The sequence below is a fragment of the Aethalodelphis obliquidens genome, unplaced genomic scaffold (genome assembly GCF_003676395.1).
Source record: "Aethalodelphis obliquidens isolate GAN/ISIS:26980383/991018 unplaced genomic scaffold, ASM367639v1 scaffold83, whole genome shotgun sequence".
Lineage (NCBI taxonomy): Eukaryota > Metazoa > Chordata > Mammalia > Artiodactyla > Delphinidae > Aethalodelphis > Aethalodelphis obliquidens.
The window spans coordinates 6,098,707-6,119,093 of NW_020838027.1; the positions used below are offsets into that span (position 1 = coordinate 6,098,707).

Sequence of the window (20,387 nt, forward strand, 5' to 3'; positions counted from 1 at the left end):
CTACTTTGTATACAGCGATATTTCATTATGGTTTTAATTTACATCTGTCTAATTATTAATAAGGTTGAGCACCTTTTCATATGTTCGTTGACCTTATGGATTTCCTCTTGTGAATTGCTAGTTCAACTCTTCAGTTCACATTTATAATTCTTATGGTTAGGATTTTTTCTTACTCATTTGTAGGAGTTCTTTATACATCCTGGACACATCCTTTGTCAGTGATAATGTTACAAATTCTTCCTTCTGTTCTGTGGTTTGTCTTTTGATGAACAGATGCTCTTGATTTTAATGCAGTCAAATGTATCAGTCTTTTCCTTTATGGTTAGTGTATTTGTCTTAAGAAAGATTTCCCTACCTTGAATTCATGAATAAATTCTTCTACATTATCTTTTTTTTTTTTTTTTGGCCATGCCACACATCTTGTGGGATCTTAGTTCCCCAACTAGGGATGGAACTGGGGCCCTTGGCGTGAAAGCCTGGAATCCTAACCACTAGGTCACTAGGGAACTCCCCTACATTATCTTCTAAAACCCTTTTAATTTGCCTTTTACATTTAGTCTGTAGCATAGTAGGGAATGATTTTTGTATGTGGCTTGAGATAGGGGTTCAGTTTTATTTTTTCATATGGATACCCAGTTGTCACAGCAACATTGAAATGTGTGTCTTTTCTCTCCTGCTCAAATGTGCAGATCTATCATAAATCGTGTCTATGTATGCGTCGATATTTTTCTGAGCTCTGTATTATGTTCTAGTGGTCAATTTATCTATCTATCTTGGGCCAGTACTACACTATCTTAACTACTGTGGCTTTGTAATTATGTCCTGGTATCTGGTAAAGCAAGTCTTGTTCGTTTCCAAGAGGCTATTTTTTGCCTTCTGCATTTCCATGCAAATTTTAGAATTGGTTTGTCAGTTTTATCCACTCACACAAAAAGTCTGTTGGGATTTTGATTAGGATTGTCCTGAATCAGGATGAGGACTGTATGAATCTCTTTAGCAAGAACTGACTTCTTCATGATATTGAGACTTCTAATCTATGAATGCGAAATAGCTCTCCATTTGTTTTAGGTCTTCAGTGTCTCACAATAAATGATAATTTGCTGCCTATGGGTCTTACTCATGTTTCGTTACATATATACCTTGATATTTGATGTTTTTCATAGTATTGCGAGGGGTAAGTTTTAAAATCATTCATCATCTGATTGTTGTTCATATATAAATATATTAATTGATTTTATATTTTCTTAAGCAACCTTGTTCAACTCTTATTCTAATAATTTATTTGTAGATTCTTTTGAATGTTCTACATATGCAATCACATTTTGACATTTTCTGTAAATGATAACTGCTTTATTTCTTTTTTAACCTAATTATTTTACCCTTTTTTTTTTTCCTTACTCCTCTGTCTAGAATCCCTGTTACAAGACTAAACAGAATTGGTGGTACCAGGCATTCTTCTATCAGATTTACAAGTTCCCTTCTAGTTTTCTTCTTTTTTTTTTGACCACACTGTGTGGCTTGCAGGATCTCAGTTCCCCAACCAGGGATTGAATCCTGGCCGCACGGCAGTGAAAGTCTGGAATCCTACCCACTAGGCCACCAGGGAACTCCCACAAGTTCCCTTCTAGTTTTCTAAAAAAAATTTATTATTTTTTTTTTACCACAAATGGATGTTGATTTCATCACATGCTTTTTCTGTATTTATTGAGATGCCTGTGTGATTTATTCCTTTAATCTAGTGATGAAGTGATGAATAAAATGAATGTATTTTCTAATATTAAGCTCGCCTTAAATTCCTGCCATAAATTCAAGTTAGTCTTGGTGTATTATCTTGTTTGCCCTTTGCTAGATTCAGTTTGCTCTTGTTTTATTGAAGATTTTTGTATCTCTGTTAATAAGTGAGATTGGCCTGCAATTTTCCTTTCTCGTATTACCCTTTTCTGGTTTAGCTATCAAAGTAATTCTGGCCCCATAGAATGAGTTATGGACTGTCCTTTCTTTTCCTAATTTCTGGAAAATTTTATATAAGGTTAAAATTATCTGCACTTTGAAAGCTTGGTGCAACTTGCCTGTAGGATGTAATTTTTAACCCTGTCTTTTCTTTTTACACCTCACGTCTCATCCATTTGCAAATTCTGTTCACCTCAGCTTTAAATTAAATTCAGAATCCAACTACTTCTCACCTCCACTGCTACCACCTTCATTTAAGCCACCACAATCTCTCACCTGGATCATTGGAGTAGCCTCCTAAATAAACTCGTTGTTTCTGTCCATGCAGCATCAGAATATTTTAAACATATGGGTCAGATCCTGTTACTCCTCTGCTCATATCCTCCACGGGTGTCCATCTCACCCAGAGTAAGAGCCAAAGTCCTTACCATGACCCACAAGGCCTGATAGGACCTGGCCACCCGGCTCTCTCTCCCACCTCAGCCACTACTTCTCTCCCTTCTCACTCTGATACCGACTAGGGTATCAGATCAATAGAAATTGACTAGAGGCCAGACAAGAGATTCAGGCAAGACTTTACTGGGGCTCCTGCAGCCACAGGAGGTAGCGAGAACAGGCAGGTTCCCTTGATTGCTCACTCCCGAAGGGGGCGGTGAGCTGGTTTCTTATACAAGGTGATGGTAGGGGTGTGTCCCGGGGGGTCAGGCCAGAGTGGTGGTTTAGGTGTGTTGCTTACCCCTTGGGTGGTGTTTTGTGCAGGGGGCGGGGGCGGGCATGCACAGTACCCTGTTTTTGCTCCTGGCTCTGCAGAAGTGAAGTGGCAGTTGAGTTTTTTGGTCTTTTTGTATCTTTTTGTTCATAATTTGTCCCAACTGTGCTTGCACATGGTTATTTTTAGTCCCTTATAGTTTCTTTATACCTTGTAGCTCCAGGAGCTGTTTGTCCAGTTGCAAGCATTGCAGCACTGCAGCAAAGGGTCCCAGGTCCCAGCCTGTTTCAACTCTGCTCCAGCCACACAGGCCCCCTTGCTGTTCCTCATACTCATCAATAGGTTCTCATCTCAGAGACTTGGCACTTGTAGTTTGCTCTGCCTGGGACACTGTCCCCACAGAAATCCATATGACTTGCTCCTTTTTCTTTCTTTAAAGTCTCTGCTCCATTGTCACCTTATCAGAGAGGCCTTTCCTTACAACCGTATACAAAAGAGCAAATGTCTCTTGCATTCCCCATCCCCCTCCTTGTTTTTTTTACTTCATAATTTGCTCCTGACCACTTACGTGTGGACCTATGTATTTACTGCCTGAGTCTCACCACAAGAATGTAAACACCAAGAGGGCAGCTATTTTTTCTATATCCCTAGTAGTTAGAACAAAAGCCTGACAATAAGAGGTGCTAAATATATTCTTCTGAATCACTGATGAATATTTTATTATGTGTCTGACTCCTTAGACATCAGCTTCTCTAGCTTTATTTCAGTGCATCTTGTTTTCTACCCTTAGCATTAAAAACACAGCACCTGACACACGGCCTTGTAAATAACTGTCACTTAGTAATAAATGAGTGAATAAATGTTACATCCTAATCTTTGCTTAAGCTTAATTAGCTCCCATCCTCCCTTGGAGATCTTTACTTTTCTTCCCACTTTCCCCTTTTTCCTTATTTCTATTCTTCTCTTTCTCATATCTACCCCTCCTCCTCTTCTCTCTCTGCCCTTTCTAATCTCACTTCTTTAGTCCATCCCCCCTCCTTTCTTCCTCCAAATTCTCCTTTTCTCCTTATCAATTGTCCCCTCATTTTCTTCTCTTATTCCTCTCTCTCTCACGGGACCATAAAACATCAGAATCAGAGCTGGCCTTAATCTCTTACTGTGCAGATACTGAAGAGGAGCTACCACAAGATGGCACAATCCGCTTTAAGGTCATAGCTAGTGTAAAGCTGAATGAATCAGGACTAGATCTCAGACTCTTTCTCCCTCCTCTCTTCTCTCTTTCATTTCTGCTTTTTCTTCTCTTTCTTAGCACAGTGTTGGAGTCAGACAAACTTGCATTTGGATCTCAGTCCCATCACTTACACTGGTGACTTGCAACATATTATTTAACTTCTGTGATCCTCAGTGTCCTCACAGGTTAACTGAGATATTAATGTGCACCTCAAAGGGTTGTAAAGGTTAAATAAAAAGTTGAACAACAACAACATACACAGACCAAAAAAAAAACCCCACAGCTAACATCATACTTAATAGTGAGAAACTCGAAGCTTTCTAAGGTCAGGTACAAGGCAAGGATATCCCCCCTCAGCATTCCTTTTCAACATTGTACTGGAAATCCTTGCTAAAGCAATAAAGCAAGAAAAAGAAAGAAAAGGTATACAGATTGGGAAGGAAGACATAAAACTGACTTTGTTCGCAGATGACATAATCATTTATGTAGAAAGTCTGAAAGAATGAACAACAACAACAACAAAAATCTCCTGGAACTAATAAGCAATTATAGCAAGGTTGCAGGATACAAAGGTTAATACACAAAAGTCAACTGCTTTCCTATATACCAACAATGAACAAGTGGAATTCGAAATTAAAAGCACAATGTCATTTAGTAACCAAAAAATGTGAAATACTTAAGTATAAATCTAACAAAGCATGTAAAAGATCTATGAGGAAAACTACAAAACTCTGATGCAAGAAATCGAAGAAGAACTAATTAAATGAAGAAATAATCCAAGTACATGGATAGGAAGACTCAATATTGTCAAAATATCAGTTCTTCCCAACTTGACCTATAGATTCAATACAATCACAACCACAATTTCAGCAAGTTATTTTATAGATATCAAAAACCATTCTAAAATTTATATGGAGAGGCAAAAGACCCAGAATAATCAATACAATATTGAAGGAGACGAACAAAGATGGAGGACTGACACTATCTGATTTCAAGACTTACTATAAAGCTATAGTCATCAAGATGGTGTGGTATTGATGAAAAAATAGACAAACAGATAAATGGAACAGAATAGAGAGTTCAGAAATAGACTCCCATATAGCCAACTAATTTTTTTTTTTTTTGCGGTACATGGGCCTCTCACTGTTGTGACCTCTCCCGTTGCGGAGCACAGGCTCCGGACGCATAGGCTCAGTGGCCATGGTTCACGGGCCCAGCCGCTCTGCGGCATGTGGGATCTTCCCAGACCGGGGCACAAACCCGTGTCCCCTGCATCGGCAGGCGGACTCTCAACCACTGCACTCCCAGGGAAGCCCCTAGCCAACTAATCTTTGACACAGAAGCAAAGGCAATACAATGGAACAAAGATAGTCTCTTCAACGAATGGTGCTGGACATCCACTTGCAAAAAAAAAAAAAAAGAATCTAGACACAGACTTTACACCCTTCACAAAAATTCACTCATATGGATCACAGACCTACGTGTAAAATGCAAAACTATTAAACTCCTAGAAGATAACATAGGAGGAAACCTAGATAACCTCGAGTATGGTGATGCCTTTTTAGATATGCCACCAAAGACATTATACATGAAAGAAATAATTGATAAGGTAGACAATTAAAATGTAAAGCTTCCTCTCTGAGGTAGACAATATCAAGAGAATTATAAGACAAGCCACAGACTGGAAGAAAATATTTGCAAAAGACACATCTGATAAAGGATTGTTATCCAAAATATATGAAAAACGATTAAAACTCAACAAATAAGAAAACAACCCAATTAAGAAATGAACCAAAGACCTTAACAGACACTTCACCAAAGAAGATATACAGATGGCAAGCTCCACATCAGATGTCATCAGGGAAATGCAAAATAAAACGATAGTGAGATACCACTAGACACCTATTAGGATGGCCCAAATCTGGAACACTGGCAACACCGAATGTTGGTGAGGATGTGGAACAACAGGAATTTTCTCACTAATTGCTGGTGGGAATGCAAATTGGTACAGCCCAGCTGGAAGATAGCTTAGCAGTTTCTTACAAAACTAAACATACTTTTACCATATGATCCAGGAATGGGGCTCCTTGGTAGTTACCTGAGGGAGTAGAAAATTTATGTCCATACAAAAAACCTGAACATGGATGTTTATAGCAGCTTTATTCATAATTGCCCAAACTTGGAAGAAACCAAAATGTCCTTTAGTAGGTGAATTTATAAACAAACTGTGGTACATCCAGACGATGGAATGCTATTCCGCACTAAAAAGAAATTAGTTATCAAGCCACAGAAAGACATGAAGGAAACTTAAAGTGAAAGAAACCAATCTGAGAAGGCTACATACTGTATGATTCCTACTCTATGACATTCTGGAAAAGACAATGTTATGGAGATGACAAAAATATCAGTAGTTGCCAGGGGTAGGAGGCGGGGAGAGATAAGTAGGCAGAGCACAGAAAAATTTTACAGCAAGGAAAATACTCTGTATATTATAATTATGGATATATGTCATTATACAGTTTTCCAAACCCACTGAATGTATACCACCAAGAGTGAACCCTTAGGTAAACTATGGACTCTGGGTGATTACGATATGTCAATACAGGTTTATCCTAGGTAAAAAATGTACCATTCTGGTGTCTGATGTTGATAATGGAGGTTATCTATGCATGTGTGGGAGCAGGGGGTATATGGGAAATCTCTGTACCTTCCTCTCAGTTTTCATATAAAACTAAAGCTGCTCTAAAAATATAAAGTCTTTAAGGGACTTTCCTGGCAGTCCAGTGGTTAAGACTGTGCTTCCACTGCAGGGGGCAGGGTTCTGTCCCTCATTGGCAAACTAATATCTTGCATGTCACAAGGTCAAATAATAATAATAATAAAAGTCGTTAAAACGTTGAACAAATAAAGGCCTGGCACATAATAGAATATATATTGCCTCTTTTCTCGTTCTTTCCTTATATTTTTCTTTTTCCTTCCCTCTTTAAATGGATAAGGTTGGACTCATTAATTCTTTGGTTCCTTCAAACTTTGGATGCTTTATTATGCCTTTGATTCCTTCTCCTCACTTTCATGTATCAGCTCTTTCATTTATTTCTTCTTCTTCTTTCTCCTCCTCTGCCTCTTCTTCCTCATTTTATTCTTCTCCTTCTCTTTGTCCTTTCCCTGTTTGTTTCTCCTTTTGTATCATGAACCAAGCCATGTGGACCATAAACATTGAGCTTAAAGTCCCCTCAGCTCCAGCAGTCTACCAGTTCTATGATTTTTTTTTCAGTTATCTTCTTTTTCCCTTTATCTTTCCAGTACTTATAAATTACTTAACTTCCCTGGGCCTCAGTTTTTCCATTTGGAAAATGGAAACAATAATGGATTGTTATAAGCATCAAATGAATGAAGTAAAGCTGTTAGCTCAGTGCCTCACACAAAGGCTCCAAGACACTGTTAACTTTGCTCTCGTTTGACTTTCTGCGAGCCCGGGATGAAATAAAAAACACTATAGAAATGTTAGTTTATTTTTTTTTCCCCCTAAAGTATCACAGTGAATTGGAAAGTTGGCTCCAGGTTTGAAAAGACATGGGTTCCAGGGAAAACTATGAATTCTTATGAGCCTCAATTTTCTGATCTATAAAATGAGAATAACAATATATGCCTTCCCTCCACCTAGTGTTTTTTTCCTTCCCGGGAATTAAAAAAGTCAATGTGTAGGAAAGCATCACCCTATAAGTACGTGTGGTAATCATGACAGATGGTGTTCTGTAGTCACAGTGGGGATGCTGTAAAGTTACGAGGATTCAGCGGGATACATTTTTAATTTTAAAAGATGCCTGACCTACAGTAAGCATTCGATACATGCTATAGCTATTACTATTTCCTTTACCGTGTCCACTCTTTTCTCTAGATCCTCCAAAAAAATGAGTGGTTGCGCTACCCAGGTGATCTCTGCTGCTCAACTTCTATTATTGATTGTCCCCGTCCTCTCACCTCCTCATCCCACCAGGCTTTTTTCCTCCTCCCCCTCTCTTACGATCACAGCTTTCATCTCGCCTCAGGCACCCCGTGCAGCCAGATGTCCAGATCTCAAGCAGCTTAGAACTGCCGGGACCGGCCTGAGACCTGGAGTTCCCTCCGCTTTTAGCGTCTAGCACTCTTCCAACAATAAAGTTTTATTGAAAAAAGCCGAAGAAAAGGCGCCCGTCCTTCTTTCTGCAACAGCCAATCAGAGGGCAGAACGCCTGCTTCGCTCACGGGAGCTTCAGCAGTCAGAGGAAAGGGCGGGGCATGTCGCTCCCGAAGCCCGCCCCGTAAGAGCGGAAGTACGGCCGGAAGCCAGCCATAGAGTTTAGGGGCCAGAGCGGCCCTGCAGGGAGTTGGCAGGAAAGGCTGGGAACAGCTGCCGGAGGTGACGGAGCGGTGGCCCCGCCCGGTACGCTGGAAGACGAAGCTTCCAGGTAGCTGTCCGCAGGGTCTGACCCAGAATACGACGGGGCAGCCGGCGGGAGCCCACGGTCCCTGGGCGGCCTCTTTAAGGGAGGGGGCGGAGCCACGTGGAAGGATCCCGAGGGTGAGGTCACGTGCTGCGGGGCACATGCGGGGCACAGTGGCGATTTGAGGGAGCGTCGTCGTTGGGGTGGACACTATGTGACGTCCCTCCCCCCACTAAGACCTGTGCCTTGGGGTTCAGTGGGGTGCACTGGTGGGACTTGGGGATAGGCCCAGGGATGGGGGAGGTGGGCGTGGCAATCCTGTGTCAGCCAGGCTGCCATCGAAGTGGCTGAATTTAGGATTCCTAGATCCAAGGGTTAGACTGCTCCGTCTCTGATTCCTCGTTGCAAAAGTGGCTCAATGCCTCTGCAATAGAGGTCCTAGGCCTTGTGCTTTCCATCCTCCCCAGTTCAGGAACCTCCAGCTTCACATCCTCTTTCCTTGCAGCTCCAGACTTCCTGAGCCCAGGTACCCCCAGCTCAGTGCAGCCATGAGTGCCGAGGTGAAGGTGACAGGGCAGAACCAGGAGCAATTTCTGCTCCTGGCCAAGTCGGCCAAGGGGGCAGCGCTGGCCACTCTCATCCACCAGGTGCTGGAGGCCCCTGGTGTCTACGTGTTTGGGGAACTGCTGGATATGCCTAATGTTAGAGAGGTGGGTTCTTGGCCTGGATAGCACCCAGGGAGGCTTGGGGCTAAAGTTTGAATTTGAGAACGGGTGGGCAGGGCTCATTCTGCAACCCCATAACCATTCAGTTGAACAAGAATATGGTGATTATTAACTGGCAGCTTGCAGAAGTAAGTAGGCAAGTAAACCTCTTAATTCCCCTTTGGAGATGAATGATCTGTAAAACCCAGTATTTTTCATTTTTAAGCAAAAGAGCCTGTGATTCAGAATAGGAGACCTGATTCTAGCCTGTCTCCATCAGTGTCGTAGCTCTTAATAATCATATTGCCTTGATCAGGTCACTTTTATTTTAGGGCCTAAATTGTCTTTTAAAAATGGACCTGAGGGGGAAAAAAAAAAAAAAAAAAAGGACCTGAGGGCTTCCCTGGTGGCGCAGTGGTTGAGAGTCCGCCTGCCGATGCAGGGGACACGGGTTCGTGCCCCAGTCCGGGAAGATCCCACATGCCGCGGAGCGACTGGGCCTGTGAGCCATGGCCGCTGAGCCTGCGCGTCCGGAGCCTGTGGTTCGCGACGGGAGAGGCCACAACAGTGAGAGGCCCGCGTACCTTAAAAAAAAAAAAAAAAAAAAAAAAAAAGGACCTGATACTGCCCTTCACTATTGTTGTAGAAATCAGATGAGATTATGGGAAAGTATAAAGTCTGATACAAGTGGAAGGAATGAATGTGAAATTGGCATGATCTGTTCTCTCCCGTTTGCACCATATGCTAATTCACTTAAGTTTGATAAGGTAGAAGTTATCTTTTTCCCAAAGACACATGGCAAGATGCTAGGAACGCAGCAGAGAGAACTGTTCACAGAGAAGTGGCAGAGTTAAGAGTTTAAAGCCCAGAGTGAGTAGGTTGCCAAGATGGGTGACGCCAGCCGAAGCCCTGAGATGTTATGACAGTGGTAGGTGGACAGGTATGAGTTAGGTTTTTGAGTGCCAGTGATTGAGTCAATGAATTTAGCCTTTTGGAATCCTTCTGGTCCGAAGAAAACTGGCTGCCTTCCTTCCCTGCTCTCCTCTGCAGTGGAATTAAAGAGAATCAGGGTGAAGGAATAGAAGTGTGTTTTGGGTTCCTGTTCAGCACTCTGCTAGTCATCTGGGAATACCAGAAAAGCACAAGATACAGTGCTCCCCTTGTGAAACTTACGTTCCAGTTGCAGAGAGAAGGTGAATGGATATCCATGCGTAAATCATTTATTTAGCAAGGATTTATCAGCAGAGCAAACTTACATGCACAGCTCTGCTAGACCTAAGTGGGATACCAGAGACCACATCTGTAATCTTGTTGAAAAGAAAGGTATTCTTAGGTAACAACCTTAGGTGGGCTTCGACTGACTAAGTGGGTGATCAGTGGTAGGAGAGGAGGTCTGGGTGGACCGGCTTGGGTGATGAAAGCTCCCGGGTGAGGCCGGTCTGAAGCAGAGGCCACAAATCCCAGTGCCTGCTCAGTTCGTGCAGCCGTGAAGGGAGTGAGGCTGAGGCAGAAGTCTTTGGTGAATTGGAGGGTACAGCAGCCCCCCTAAAGGTATTCAAATTCAGAAATGCTAAATATACTCTAAGGACCAGACAACACAGTTTGCAGTGTTTGGGGGGTGTGCGTGGTGTGTGTGTGTTAGATACTAAACACTGAAAGTTTTCAACTCTGAGTTTAGGGTAGGAATGGGAGGCAGATGGAGCAAGAGGACATTGCGGACTGGGGGGATAGTGTAAACAAAGGCCTGGAGGCGGAAGTGAGGCCTTCCTGTGGGGAGAGTGGTCAGAGAGGCAGAGAGCTCCTTTCGGTGAGCTGGGAAGCTAATGTTGGAGGGGAAGGCTGGGGCCAGAAAGTGGAGCTCAAACTGGGTAAGGCTGGGAAGGTGGAGAGAGAGGCCCTTCCTGTCACTTCTTCTCTCCCATCATGTTCTCACAGCTGGCTGAGAGTGACTTTGCTTCCACGTTCCGGCTGCTCACGGTGTTTGCTTATGGGACGTATGCTGACTACTTAGGTAACAGGAGGGGCTGGAGGTCTGGAGACTGGAGGTGGGAGAAGGGCAGTTTACCGAGGGACTTAGAAGAAATTCCTGGGATACCCGACTTAGATCCCTTAAGTACACAGGGTCAGGGTCAAGACCTGAATTGGCATGGAAAACTCAAAAAAAAAAAAAAAAAAGGCAAGGGAAGGAGGCTAGGGCTTTCCACAAATGTGAAATCAGGATTTCTTTGTCTTTTTTTTTTCTAGCTGAAGCCCGGAATCTTCCCCCACTCACAGAGGCTCAGAAGAATAAGCTTCGACACCTGTCAGTCGTCACCCTGGCTGCCAAAGTCAAGGTGAGTGACAGTCCCCCCAGTCCTGAGGCGCAGAGAGCCCTTCTGTATCTCCCTTCTCGAGGGTCCATCTGAAGGGAATGGCATTGGACAGCCTTTGACCACCGTGTTGCTTCTTCCTGCCTCGCCCCACGCCCCTCCAGGGTCTGTGTCTGAACGCTGTTACCTGCGGCCTTTGGGGCTGAATATTATTCTCCTAGTTTTCTATTTTGTTTTTCTTTTTCAACCAACTTAAGTTCTAATTAAAACACCTTTTACGTTTGGGGTCAGAATAGCAACTAGGATACCGCTCACTGTCGTTCAGCAGCCCCTCTTCCCCCCGCCGTAAAGTCCTCTGCAGACAACCGCGGCATCCAGAGCTGGAATGAAGCTCTCTCTTCTGGGGAGGTGCCAGCTTCTGTTTGCTGAAATAAGAAACGCGTAACCCAGGGTATTCCCTGGCAGTCCACTGGTTAGGACTCGGCGCTTTCACTGCGGTGGCCCGGGTTCAACAATCCCTGATCGGGGTACTAAGATCCCGCAAGCTGCGCGGCGCGACCAAAAGAAACGAAAGAAAGAAAGAAATACATAGGCCAGAAGTGTCTTTGTATATCCAGCTGGGTTCTGTTTTTGTTAACTCTCCGCCTCCGCCCACCTGCGTCTCCCAGTTGTTACTGACTCTCGGCGTGCTCATGGTTTTACTTAAACCAGGCTGTCTACTGCAAGATTCCTCTTTGGAGGTAGACGGAGTATAAATGGTAAACAGGGTAGCTCCAGACCTCTCCCACACCACATCCTCCCATTATGTCAAGCTCATCTTGACCAGGTCCGTGCTGTGTCCTGAGCTGGGCCAGAGGATGGACATCCAGGCAGATGTCCCCCTGGGGTGGGGGGGGAAGGGAGTAGGGGAGCATATGTCTTTTATTTAAGATTGTTCTTCTCACGTTGTTATTTCTCAGGTGGGAGTACTTTTATTTATTTTACCTTAGAACCAGTCTCTTAGAGGAAACGATATAGGAGTAGGAGCGGAGGGTGGGCGGGGGGTGGGGGAAGGAGGGAAGAAGAATCTTGGAAGCCCTTCTCTGCTGCGGAACCTCACAGCCCCAGCCCGCCCTCGGGCCCCAGTGTATCCCATACGCAGTGCTGCTGGAGGCCCTGGCCCTGCGGAATGTGCGGCAGCTGGAAGACCTCGTCATCGAGGCCGTGTACGCCGACGTGCTGCGCGGCTCCCTGGACCAGCGCAACCAGCGGCTGGAGGTTGACTACAGCATCGGGCGGGACATCCAGCGCCAGGACCTCAGTGCCATCGCCCGAACCCTGCAGGAGTGGTGAGACCTGTGTCCCGGCGCCGTCCCTTCTCTGCTCGCCCCAAGAAAGGGAGGGATGCTTTGGAGGGGGGCGAGTTGGGCCAGGAGGCAGAGGTGGAACCCAAGAGGATGAAGGGGAGTGAGCTCGTTCCTCCAGAGGCTTCTGAGGGAGAAAAAGAGTGGAGGAGGGCCTGGGGGTCAGGAGGCCGGAGGCGCGTCCTCGATGCAGTAACCGGGGGAGGGAGGGGTGGTACTCTTGAGCGCACCCCCTGCGGTGTGGATCACGTGTCTCCGGCTGCATGCAGGCCCCTGGTCAGTGAGCAGCCCTGTCCACAGGCCACGGGCCTCTCCCGCTTCTGTTTTCTGTGTTCTTGTCTGACTTGAGCTCATTAAGACACCTCCTCTTTTTCCTCTTTGCCTCCCCCACCCTGTTTTGGTTTTAGTTCCTACTCCCATCTTGCACATCACTCCGGGCACTTCTCTCTCCTCCCGTATCTTACCTGAGTGTCCTGCTGGCTCCTGGGAGTATTGTCGCAGGTGGCTCCCAGGTGCCCTGGCAAGGCTTCTGACTCAGACGGGTCTGGATGGCCGGACGTGGGGGTGTCTGCGAGTCTCTCTTTCGTGAGCCTGATCACAGCCCTCCTCTGCTGACCCTCGTTCCCGCAGGTGTGTGGGCTGCGAGGTGGTGCTGTCAGGCATCGAGGAGCAGGTGAGCCGCGCCAACCAGCACAAGGAGCAGCAGCTGGGCCTGAAGCAGCACATTGAGAGCGAGGTGAGCAGGCGGGCGTCCCGGGCAGTGACGGCCGCAGGCAGACCAGGTGGGCAGGGGCTGGCAGGTTCTGGAACCTTCCTCGTTCTCCCCACTCCTTTCATCCTGGTAGGTCGCCAACCTGAAAAAAACCATTAAAGTCACAACAGCTGCCGCCGCCGCGGCCACGTCTCAGGACCCCGAGCAGCACCTGACGGAGCTGAGGGAACCGGCTCCAGGCAGCAACCAGCGCCAGCCCAGCAAGAAAGCCTCGAAGGGCAAGGGGTGAGCGGCTGCGGCGGAGCCGCCGGCGTCCGGGGGCCCTGCTGCTGCTTCCTCGTCCCTCCCGTCACCTGCGTGGGGGTCGGGAACGGGGGAGCTTGCAGCGCTGAGGGGGTTCCCTGCAGCCTCTCTCTCTCTCTTCCCCTTGCCAGGCTCCGAGGGAGCGCCAAGATTTGGTCCAAGTCGAACTGAAGGGACTGTCGTTTCTTCTGGGATGTGGGGTCCTAACTGCCTGCCTGCCCCTTAGGAGTCCTCAGAGAGCCTTCCTGTGCCCCTGGCCAGCTGATAACCTAGTTCATGACCCGTCACCTCCCTTCTTCTCTCCCACACCCCCAGGCATAGACCACACCGTCTCTGGGGGGAGGCAAGTACAAGTCGTGTTTTTGTTGCTACTTTTTGTTTCACGTAACTTTCTTGTGTGTCCCATTGTCCCCTCTTCCTGCCACGCTCCCTCCCCTATTTCTTTAGGAGTCAGCGTCTGTCCCTGTTTATTATACGTCACTGAGTGGGTGGGGCTGCCGTGTCTCCAGCATAACCCACACGTGATCCCTTCCCCTTCCTCCGCCCCAGCCCTGCATGCCCAGCCTCCTGCCCACCCGCCTGTTTGGGCAGCATCTGAACAGCCATAGGGCTCCCACCTTTATTCCCACCCTGAGAGTTCTGGGAGCCATTCTAGGAGTCACTGGACACTCACATCCTAGAATCCTGTCACTCTGCAGTTGTTTCCTGTCCTCTCTCCTCCCCTTGGGTCCTGGGAGTGCTGCTGCTTCAATGACCCCAGAGCCTCAGGGCAGCTGTTTCTTGAGCTGTTGTGAGATGGTCCTTTCTTGGCCTTGGCTGTCTTAGAAAGCCTGATGGCAATCCTGGAAGGATTTACACTTCCTTCTGTGAGTTTTGTGTGGAAGGGCAGGGGATATAGATTGTATAAAAAGAGTATATATACGTATATCTATATATAACATGACACAGAAATAAATCTATGAGAAGTCTATCTACAAACACGCCCTGAACTGGGTGTCTTCTGTCTTTGGTGTTTGTGGATGGGAAGAAGGCTCATTCCCAGTCCGCTCTAAAGCAAAGTGCCGGAAAAACAAAAGAACCCGGTACTGGAGACCTAGATCGTGGGCCGTTTGACTCTGGCCAGATCGGCTCAGCATCTCGGCATTCTTTAAGAAGCAGTGGATGCTCACCGAGCACCAGCATGTGGTAGGCTCTGGAGGTCCAAAGCGATGGGCACTGTCCCTGCTCTCAAGGAGCTTGAGTTCAGCCTGTTTCCTTCCACCTTATAGAATTGTAGGCGGAAGAGTTGATAGTAAACTTCAGTTTTTGCATCAGTACCACACAGGACTCTCCCATCTCAGTAAGAAGCAGCAGTCAGGCTCCTGTCCCTGTCCAAGGCAGAGCGTCCAAGCAGCATGCTGGGAGGATTAGTCTCCTTGGCTCAGCGCACTGCTGCGCACGCCCTAGAATTGGGAAGCTCTAGTGTAAGTGACAGCTGCCCCGCCGCCGCCCCCGCCCGTGCATGAGAGGCGATTGCCTCCTGAGGGTCCCAGTGTTGACCGAGTTGCCCTCCCGAGCTTGTGCTGTCCTCTAGGTGGAGATGTAGGACAGACTACTGTTCACTGGTCCTAAAGGTGTCAGTTGTAGAATTGGAAGTGGGGGTAGATCCCGAGTTTTCGGTTAAAAGTGGTCCGGGTGAGCCAGTTATCTTGCAGGGCAGCGGAGACTGAATGGGACCAGGCCAGTGGGCCCTGTCTCGGGAATTGACACTGTTTAGCTTTGGCCTAGGCTAGCCTGTTGAGCCTGTTGCATCTTGAGTCTAAGTCTCTGAAATAAAGCCCTTCTTCCTCCCACACCGTCCACTGTGCAGAAGTCACTAACTACTGATGCTTCAAGCCCGTGCCCCCTTTCCCTGCCCAGGCCCCATTTTTCTCTTGAACGTTAGTATCTCATTTTCCTGTAAGCTGCTTCCAGCCCTGACTCCACAACTGCCCTGATCTGTCTAGTGCCGGCCTTCCGTGGGTGTCTCTACAGTCTGGTGTGGGCTGGGCTGGGACTGCCTGGTCCTCCACCCAAAGAGGGAGGAGGCGCCGTTCACAGCCCCAGGGACATGAACATGCAATTTATCTTTGATTTACAAAGACAGGGCTCTTGGCCCCCAAGGCTTGGAGATGGGGGAGTGGAGTATTTGGGGGCTGGTTTTGACCATGGAATTTGGTTCAGGATTTAGGGATTCCGTGCATAACCAAGCCTAGGGCACCAGGAAGATTCTCCCAACCAAGAGTCTTATCAGCACTTGGACATTCTCACATGCTGATCCCTGCTGTACAGCAATCTCAGAGGAGCTCAGGGCTGGACCACTATGGTAGGGAGGAAGAGGAAGAGAACTTGGCTTCCTGTGAGTTCAGAGTTCGTGCACGTGAAACAGGTGACACTTAGAAGGTAAAGACAAAGTCTCCATAGCTAAAAAACATAACTGGACTGGGGCGCACCTTTATGCACAAGAAGAGCAAAGGCAATGTCTATAGTCAATGTTTCACGCGATCCCGTTAAAGAGGGGTTAGAAATTCTCTGCTTAGGTTCAACTTCCAACATAGGTGGAGAGAAGGGAGTTCAGCGGGGCAAGTCTAGGCAGTGTATGAGTTCTCTTGCTGTGTAACAAATTACCCTGAAACTTAGTGGCTTAAAACAACACACATTTATTATCTCAGTTTCTATGGTCCGCGAATCAGCACAACTAAGTTGAGTTCTCTGCTGAGTTTTCAGGGTCCCTCCCGAGGCTACAGCACAGTGTTAGCGAGGGCGTCTCATCTCAGGGTTCCAGTAGGAAGGACTTACTTCCAGGCACACCCAGTGATTGTCAACAGGATTCATCAGCTTTAGGTGGTCAGACTAAGGACTTCATTCCCTGGCTGACTGTATGTCAGAGGCAGCCCCATTCATCAGAGCAAGAGCCAGAGAGAAGATATCAGCAAGGTGAAATCAGTCTTTTGTAACCTAATCACGGAAGAAACATCCCATCAATTTTACTAGTCACCAGGTTCAGCCTAGTGACTATCAGAAGGCAGGGATCATTGGAAGGCATGTCAGAAGTTTCCTACCTCAGGCAGTGTTTCTTTGGTCCACCGGCATCAGAATTATCAGGGGAGCTTTTGAAAATGCATATTCCTGGACCCCAGTTCCTACTGAATTAGAATCTCTGGGATTGGACTGGAAATGGGACTTCACTACCCTCATTGACTCAGCTCTGAGCTGTGATGTCCCATTTATATAAGCAGACTTGCCCAGATTAGTGCCACCTAAGATCAGCTGAAAAGGCTTCTACTGCAGGGCCTTGGAGGACGGGTGAGGAGGCCCTGGGTCACCATCGGGAAAAGAATGATGAGCAAAGGTGAAACTTTGAGTACAGGGCGTGAGAGAGGACTTGTCCTGTCTCTGAGGTTCTTAAGTATATTGTTATATAATTAAAAGAAGTGTGATAAGTACTAAGACATATAGGGTGACATGAAAGCGCTTACCAGGGGATCTACTTGCCTGGGGTCAGGAAAGCCTCCTCCCAGGATGTGACCTTTAAATTGAAATTAGAAACCCAAGTAGCAGTTAACCTGATAAAGGGGAGGGAGGATGAGCAATCTGAGTGGGAAGAAAAGTGGGATGAAGGCCTAGAAGCAGAAAGGTTTCATCCTGTGGACTACTGCAGCTCCCCTAATAAGAAATGTGTAACGTGGGGCATGCGTGGGGAATCCAGTCCTATACTTTTACGTATTGTTCATCTGTCCAATCAATTGGTAAATATATCTTGACTGAAAAATCTGAAATAATACAAACCATAATGCATATATTATACTTCTGGGCATTGGGATTTTGGGTGATTTTTGTCTTTTTGCCTGTCTCTATTTTCCAATATTTCTATGATAATTTCTAATAATAAATAATATTATTTATTACTAATAAATATTTATTAAGTGCTTACTGTGATCAAGCACTGTTCTGAGTGCTTTATGTATATAAACTCATTTAATACACACAACATTCTGAGATTAATATCACCATTATCCCCTTCTAAAGATGACAGAAGTGGTACAGAGAGGTTATGTAACCAGCCTAGGGTCACACAGATCATAAGTGGAGTAGGCACACACCACCCTGTCTGTCTCACGCTACTGGACAGAATGCATGGAGCAGTTATCCGAGATCTATGGTAAATAGTAAACAAAGTAGGGAATTCCCTGGCAGTCCAGTGGTTGGGACTTCATGATTTCACTGCCGAGGGCCCGGGTTCAATCCCCGGTCGGGGAACTGGGGTCCTGCCAGCCACGCGAATTCAAAGTTATGCTAAACCGGTGGTGAGTTTACCATTCCCTCCCCCCCTCCAGTGTTGCCCAGATTAGACTCAAAGACAGCCCCAAACCTAGAAGTGTACATGAGGTGTGAACTGAAAGAGCTCCCTTTGGAGTCTTCTATTGCACATCTAGAGAGCAAAAAGGGACTCCTAAGGGTCAGTGAGTGGGGAAATCCCGTTTTTCTTCTTCCCTTCTCCCACCTCCAGCCCCAGGGAATACCATGGTGGCGGCAGCACAATGACAGCAACAGTGGCCTGGCAGGCACTTAACTCTAGGGAGGAGAACCCTTTTCTCTGACCACAGGAGCTCTGGTCCCAAAAGTGTGAGGCAAATCCCCTCTGCTTTTTTCTTTCTCTGTTCTCTTGATGCTTGGCCCAGACACACAGTGAGAAATGCCCAGCAGAGGAGAGAAACTTTAGTTTCTAGCCCAACTTTGGGCCAGAAGATTGGGAAGGGAAGCCCCAGAGAACCAGAGAGTGTCAGGATATTGCAGAAAGGAGGGAAGCCAAGAGAACAGCCCCACTGAGCTCTGTGGGAACTCCTGGGCTCACCTGCAGAGTGAGCATGAATCTCACCTAAACAGCTTAACTGAATGGGGTTTTCAGTCTCTTAGGTGTAACACGTGTGACAGCTACAACACAAAGGAATGAAAGCAAAGGGACCTGGGTGATGGTCAAGTTTCTACACTTAAAAGGAATTGGTGAGATACACGTTCTCAGTGAACTGTGAACATACGCATTTTATAATCCCTAGAGCAGGGGTTAGTACACCATAGTCCACAGGCCAAATCCCGCCCACTACCTGTTTTTGTAAATAAAGTTTTATTGGAACATACTTACACTTCATTCATTTACATATCATCTGTGGCTGCTTCCACACTATGGTGTCAGAATTGTGTGTTGTAACAGATATTGTGTGGCCTGCGGAGCCCAAACATATTTACTATCTGGCCCTTTACAGAAAAAGCTTGCCAATCCTGCCGTAGAGCAACCACTTAAAAATTAGTGAAAAAATCACTAGATAAAGTGGAATACTAAATAGTATCCAAGTAAACCAAAAGAAGGCTGGAATGTAGACATAGTGGAATTATAAACAGAGGACCAGGGGCTGCCCTGGTGGCGCAGTGGTTGAGAGTCCGCCTGCCGATGCAGGGGACACGGGTTCGTGCCCCGGTCCGGGAAGATCCCACATGCCACGGAGCGGCTGGGCCCGTGAGCCATGGCCGCTGAGCCTGCGCGTCTGGAGCCTGTGCTCCGCAACGGGAGAGGCCACAACAGTGAGAGGCCCGTGTACCGCAAAAAAAAAAAAAAGAATCCGCCTGCCAATGCAGGGGACAGGGGTTTGAGCCCTGGTCCGGGATGATCCCACATGCCATGGAGCAACTAAGCCCGTGTGCCACAACTACAGGGCCTGCGCTCTAGAGCCCGTGAGCCACAACTACTGAAGCCCGAGCGCCTAGAGCCCGTGCTCTGCAACAAGAGAAGCCACCGCAAGGAGAAGCCCTCGCCCCGCAACAAAGAGTAGCCGCCACTCGCCACAATTAGAGAAAGCCTGTGTGCAGCAACAAAGACCCAATGCAGCCAAAAGTAAATAAATAATTAAATCTTGGACTTCCCTGGTGGCTCAGTGGTTGAGACTCCGCCTGCCGATGCAGGGGACGGGTTTGTGCCCTGGTTGAGCGTTCAGAGCCTGTGCTCTGCAACGGGAGAGGCCGCAACAGTGAGTGGCCCACGTACAGCAAAAGAAAAAAAATTAACTCTTAAAAAAAATAAAAATAGAGGACGAAACAGATACATATAAGTTGATAGAAATAAATCCAAATATAATAATTATATTAAATATAAGTAGCCTAACTACACCAATTAAAAGACAGAAATTATCAAAATGGATTAAAAAAACCAAGATACAACTATATGTTGCCGTCAAAAAAGCCATTTTTAAGTATGACATGGATGGATTAAAAGTAAAAGGATGGGAAAAGATGTACAATGCAAATACTAATCAAAAGAAACTTGAAGTGGCTGTAGTAATATCAGACAAATTAACTTCAGAGCAAAGAAAATTACCAGGGTTAAAGAAGAACATTGAAGAACAATGATAAAAACTTTGGTTTTCCAAGAAGACATAATTCTAAATGTCTCTGCATCTAACTACAGAGCTTCAAAATACATGAAGCAAAAACTGATAGATATTAAGGAGAAAATGAACAAATCCACAATTATAGTAAAAGAGAAATGTCAAAACTGCTCTCCCAGTAATCAACAGAACAAGTAAACAGAAAATCAGTGAATATATTAGAAGTATGTAGAACTGAATGATGCCATCAACCAATAGGAACTAACTGAAATTTATAGAACACTCCCCCAACACAACAGAAAAC

The 20,387-nt window shown here is 46.2% G+C and overlaps 1 protein-coding gene across 2 annotated transcripts; it reads left to right on the forward strand.

Annotated features, from left to right (window-relative positions):
- Positions 1-8,214: 8,214 nt before the first annotated feature.
- COPS7A (COP9 signalosome subunit 7A) lies at positions 8,215-16,660 on the forward strand. Of its 2 annotated transcripts, none has more exons than XM_027093052.1 (8): positions 8,215-8,338; positions 8,820-9,024; positions 10,954-11,029; positions 11,263-11,351; positions 12,453-12,655; positions 13,301-13,406; positions 13,516-13,667; positions 13,817-16,660. In XM_027093052.1, exons 2-8 carry the CDS (start codon positions 8,863-8,865, stop codon positions 13,854-13,856), a joined length of 828 nt encoding a protein of 275 aa, XP_026948853.1. In that variant the 5' UTR covers positions 8,215-8,338; positions 8,820-8,862; the 3' UTR covers positions 13,857-16,660. The 2 variants fall into 2 exon arrangements, with proteins under 2 accessions (XP_026948853.1, XP_026948852.1); XM_027093051.1 differs by having other exon boundaries at positions 8,319-8,451.
- Positions 16,661-20,387: the final 3,727 nt, after the last annotated feature.

Bases quoted from the DNA above. Each gene is read 5' to 3' on its own strand.
- COPS7A (XM_027093052.1), top strand. From the start codon at position 8,863: ATGAGTGCCGAGGTGAAGGTGACAGGGCAGAACCAGGAGCAATTTCTG. The intron at 11,030-11,262 runs GTAACAGGAGGG...TTTTTTTTCTAG, and splicing joins GACGTATGCTGACTACTTAG to CTGAAGCCCGGAATCTTCCC. The intron at 11,352-12,452 runs GTGAGTGACAGT...CTCGGGCCCCAG, and splicing joins CCCTGGCTGCCAAAGTCAAG to TGTATCCCATACGCAGTGCT.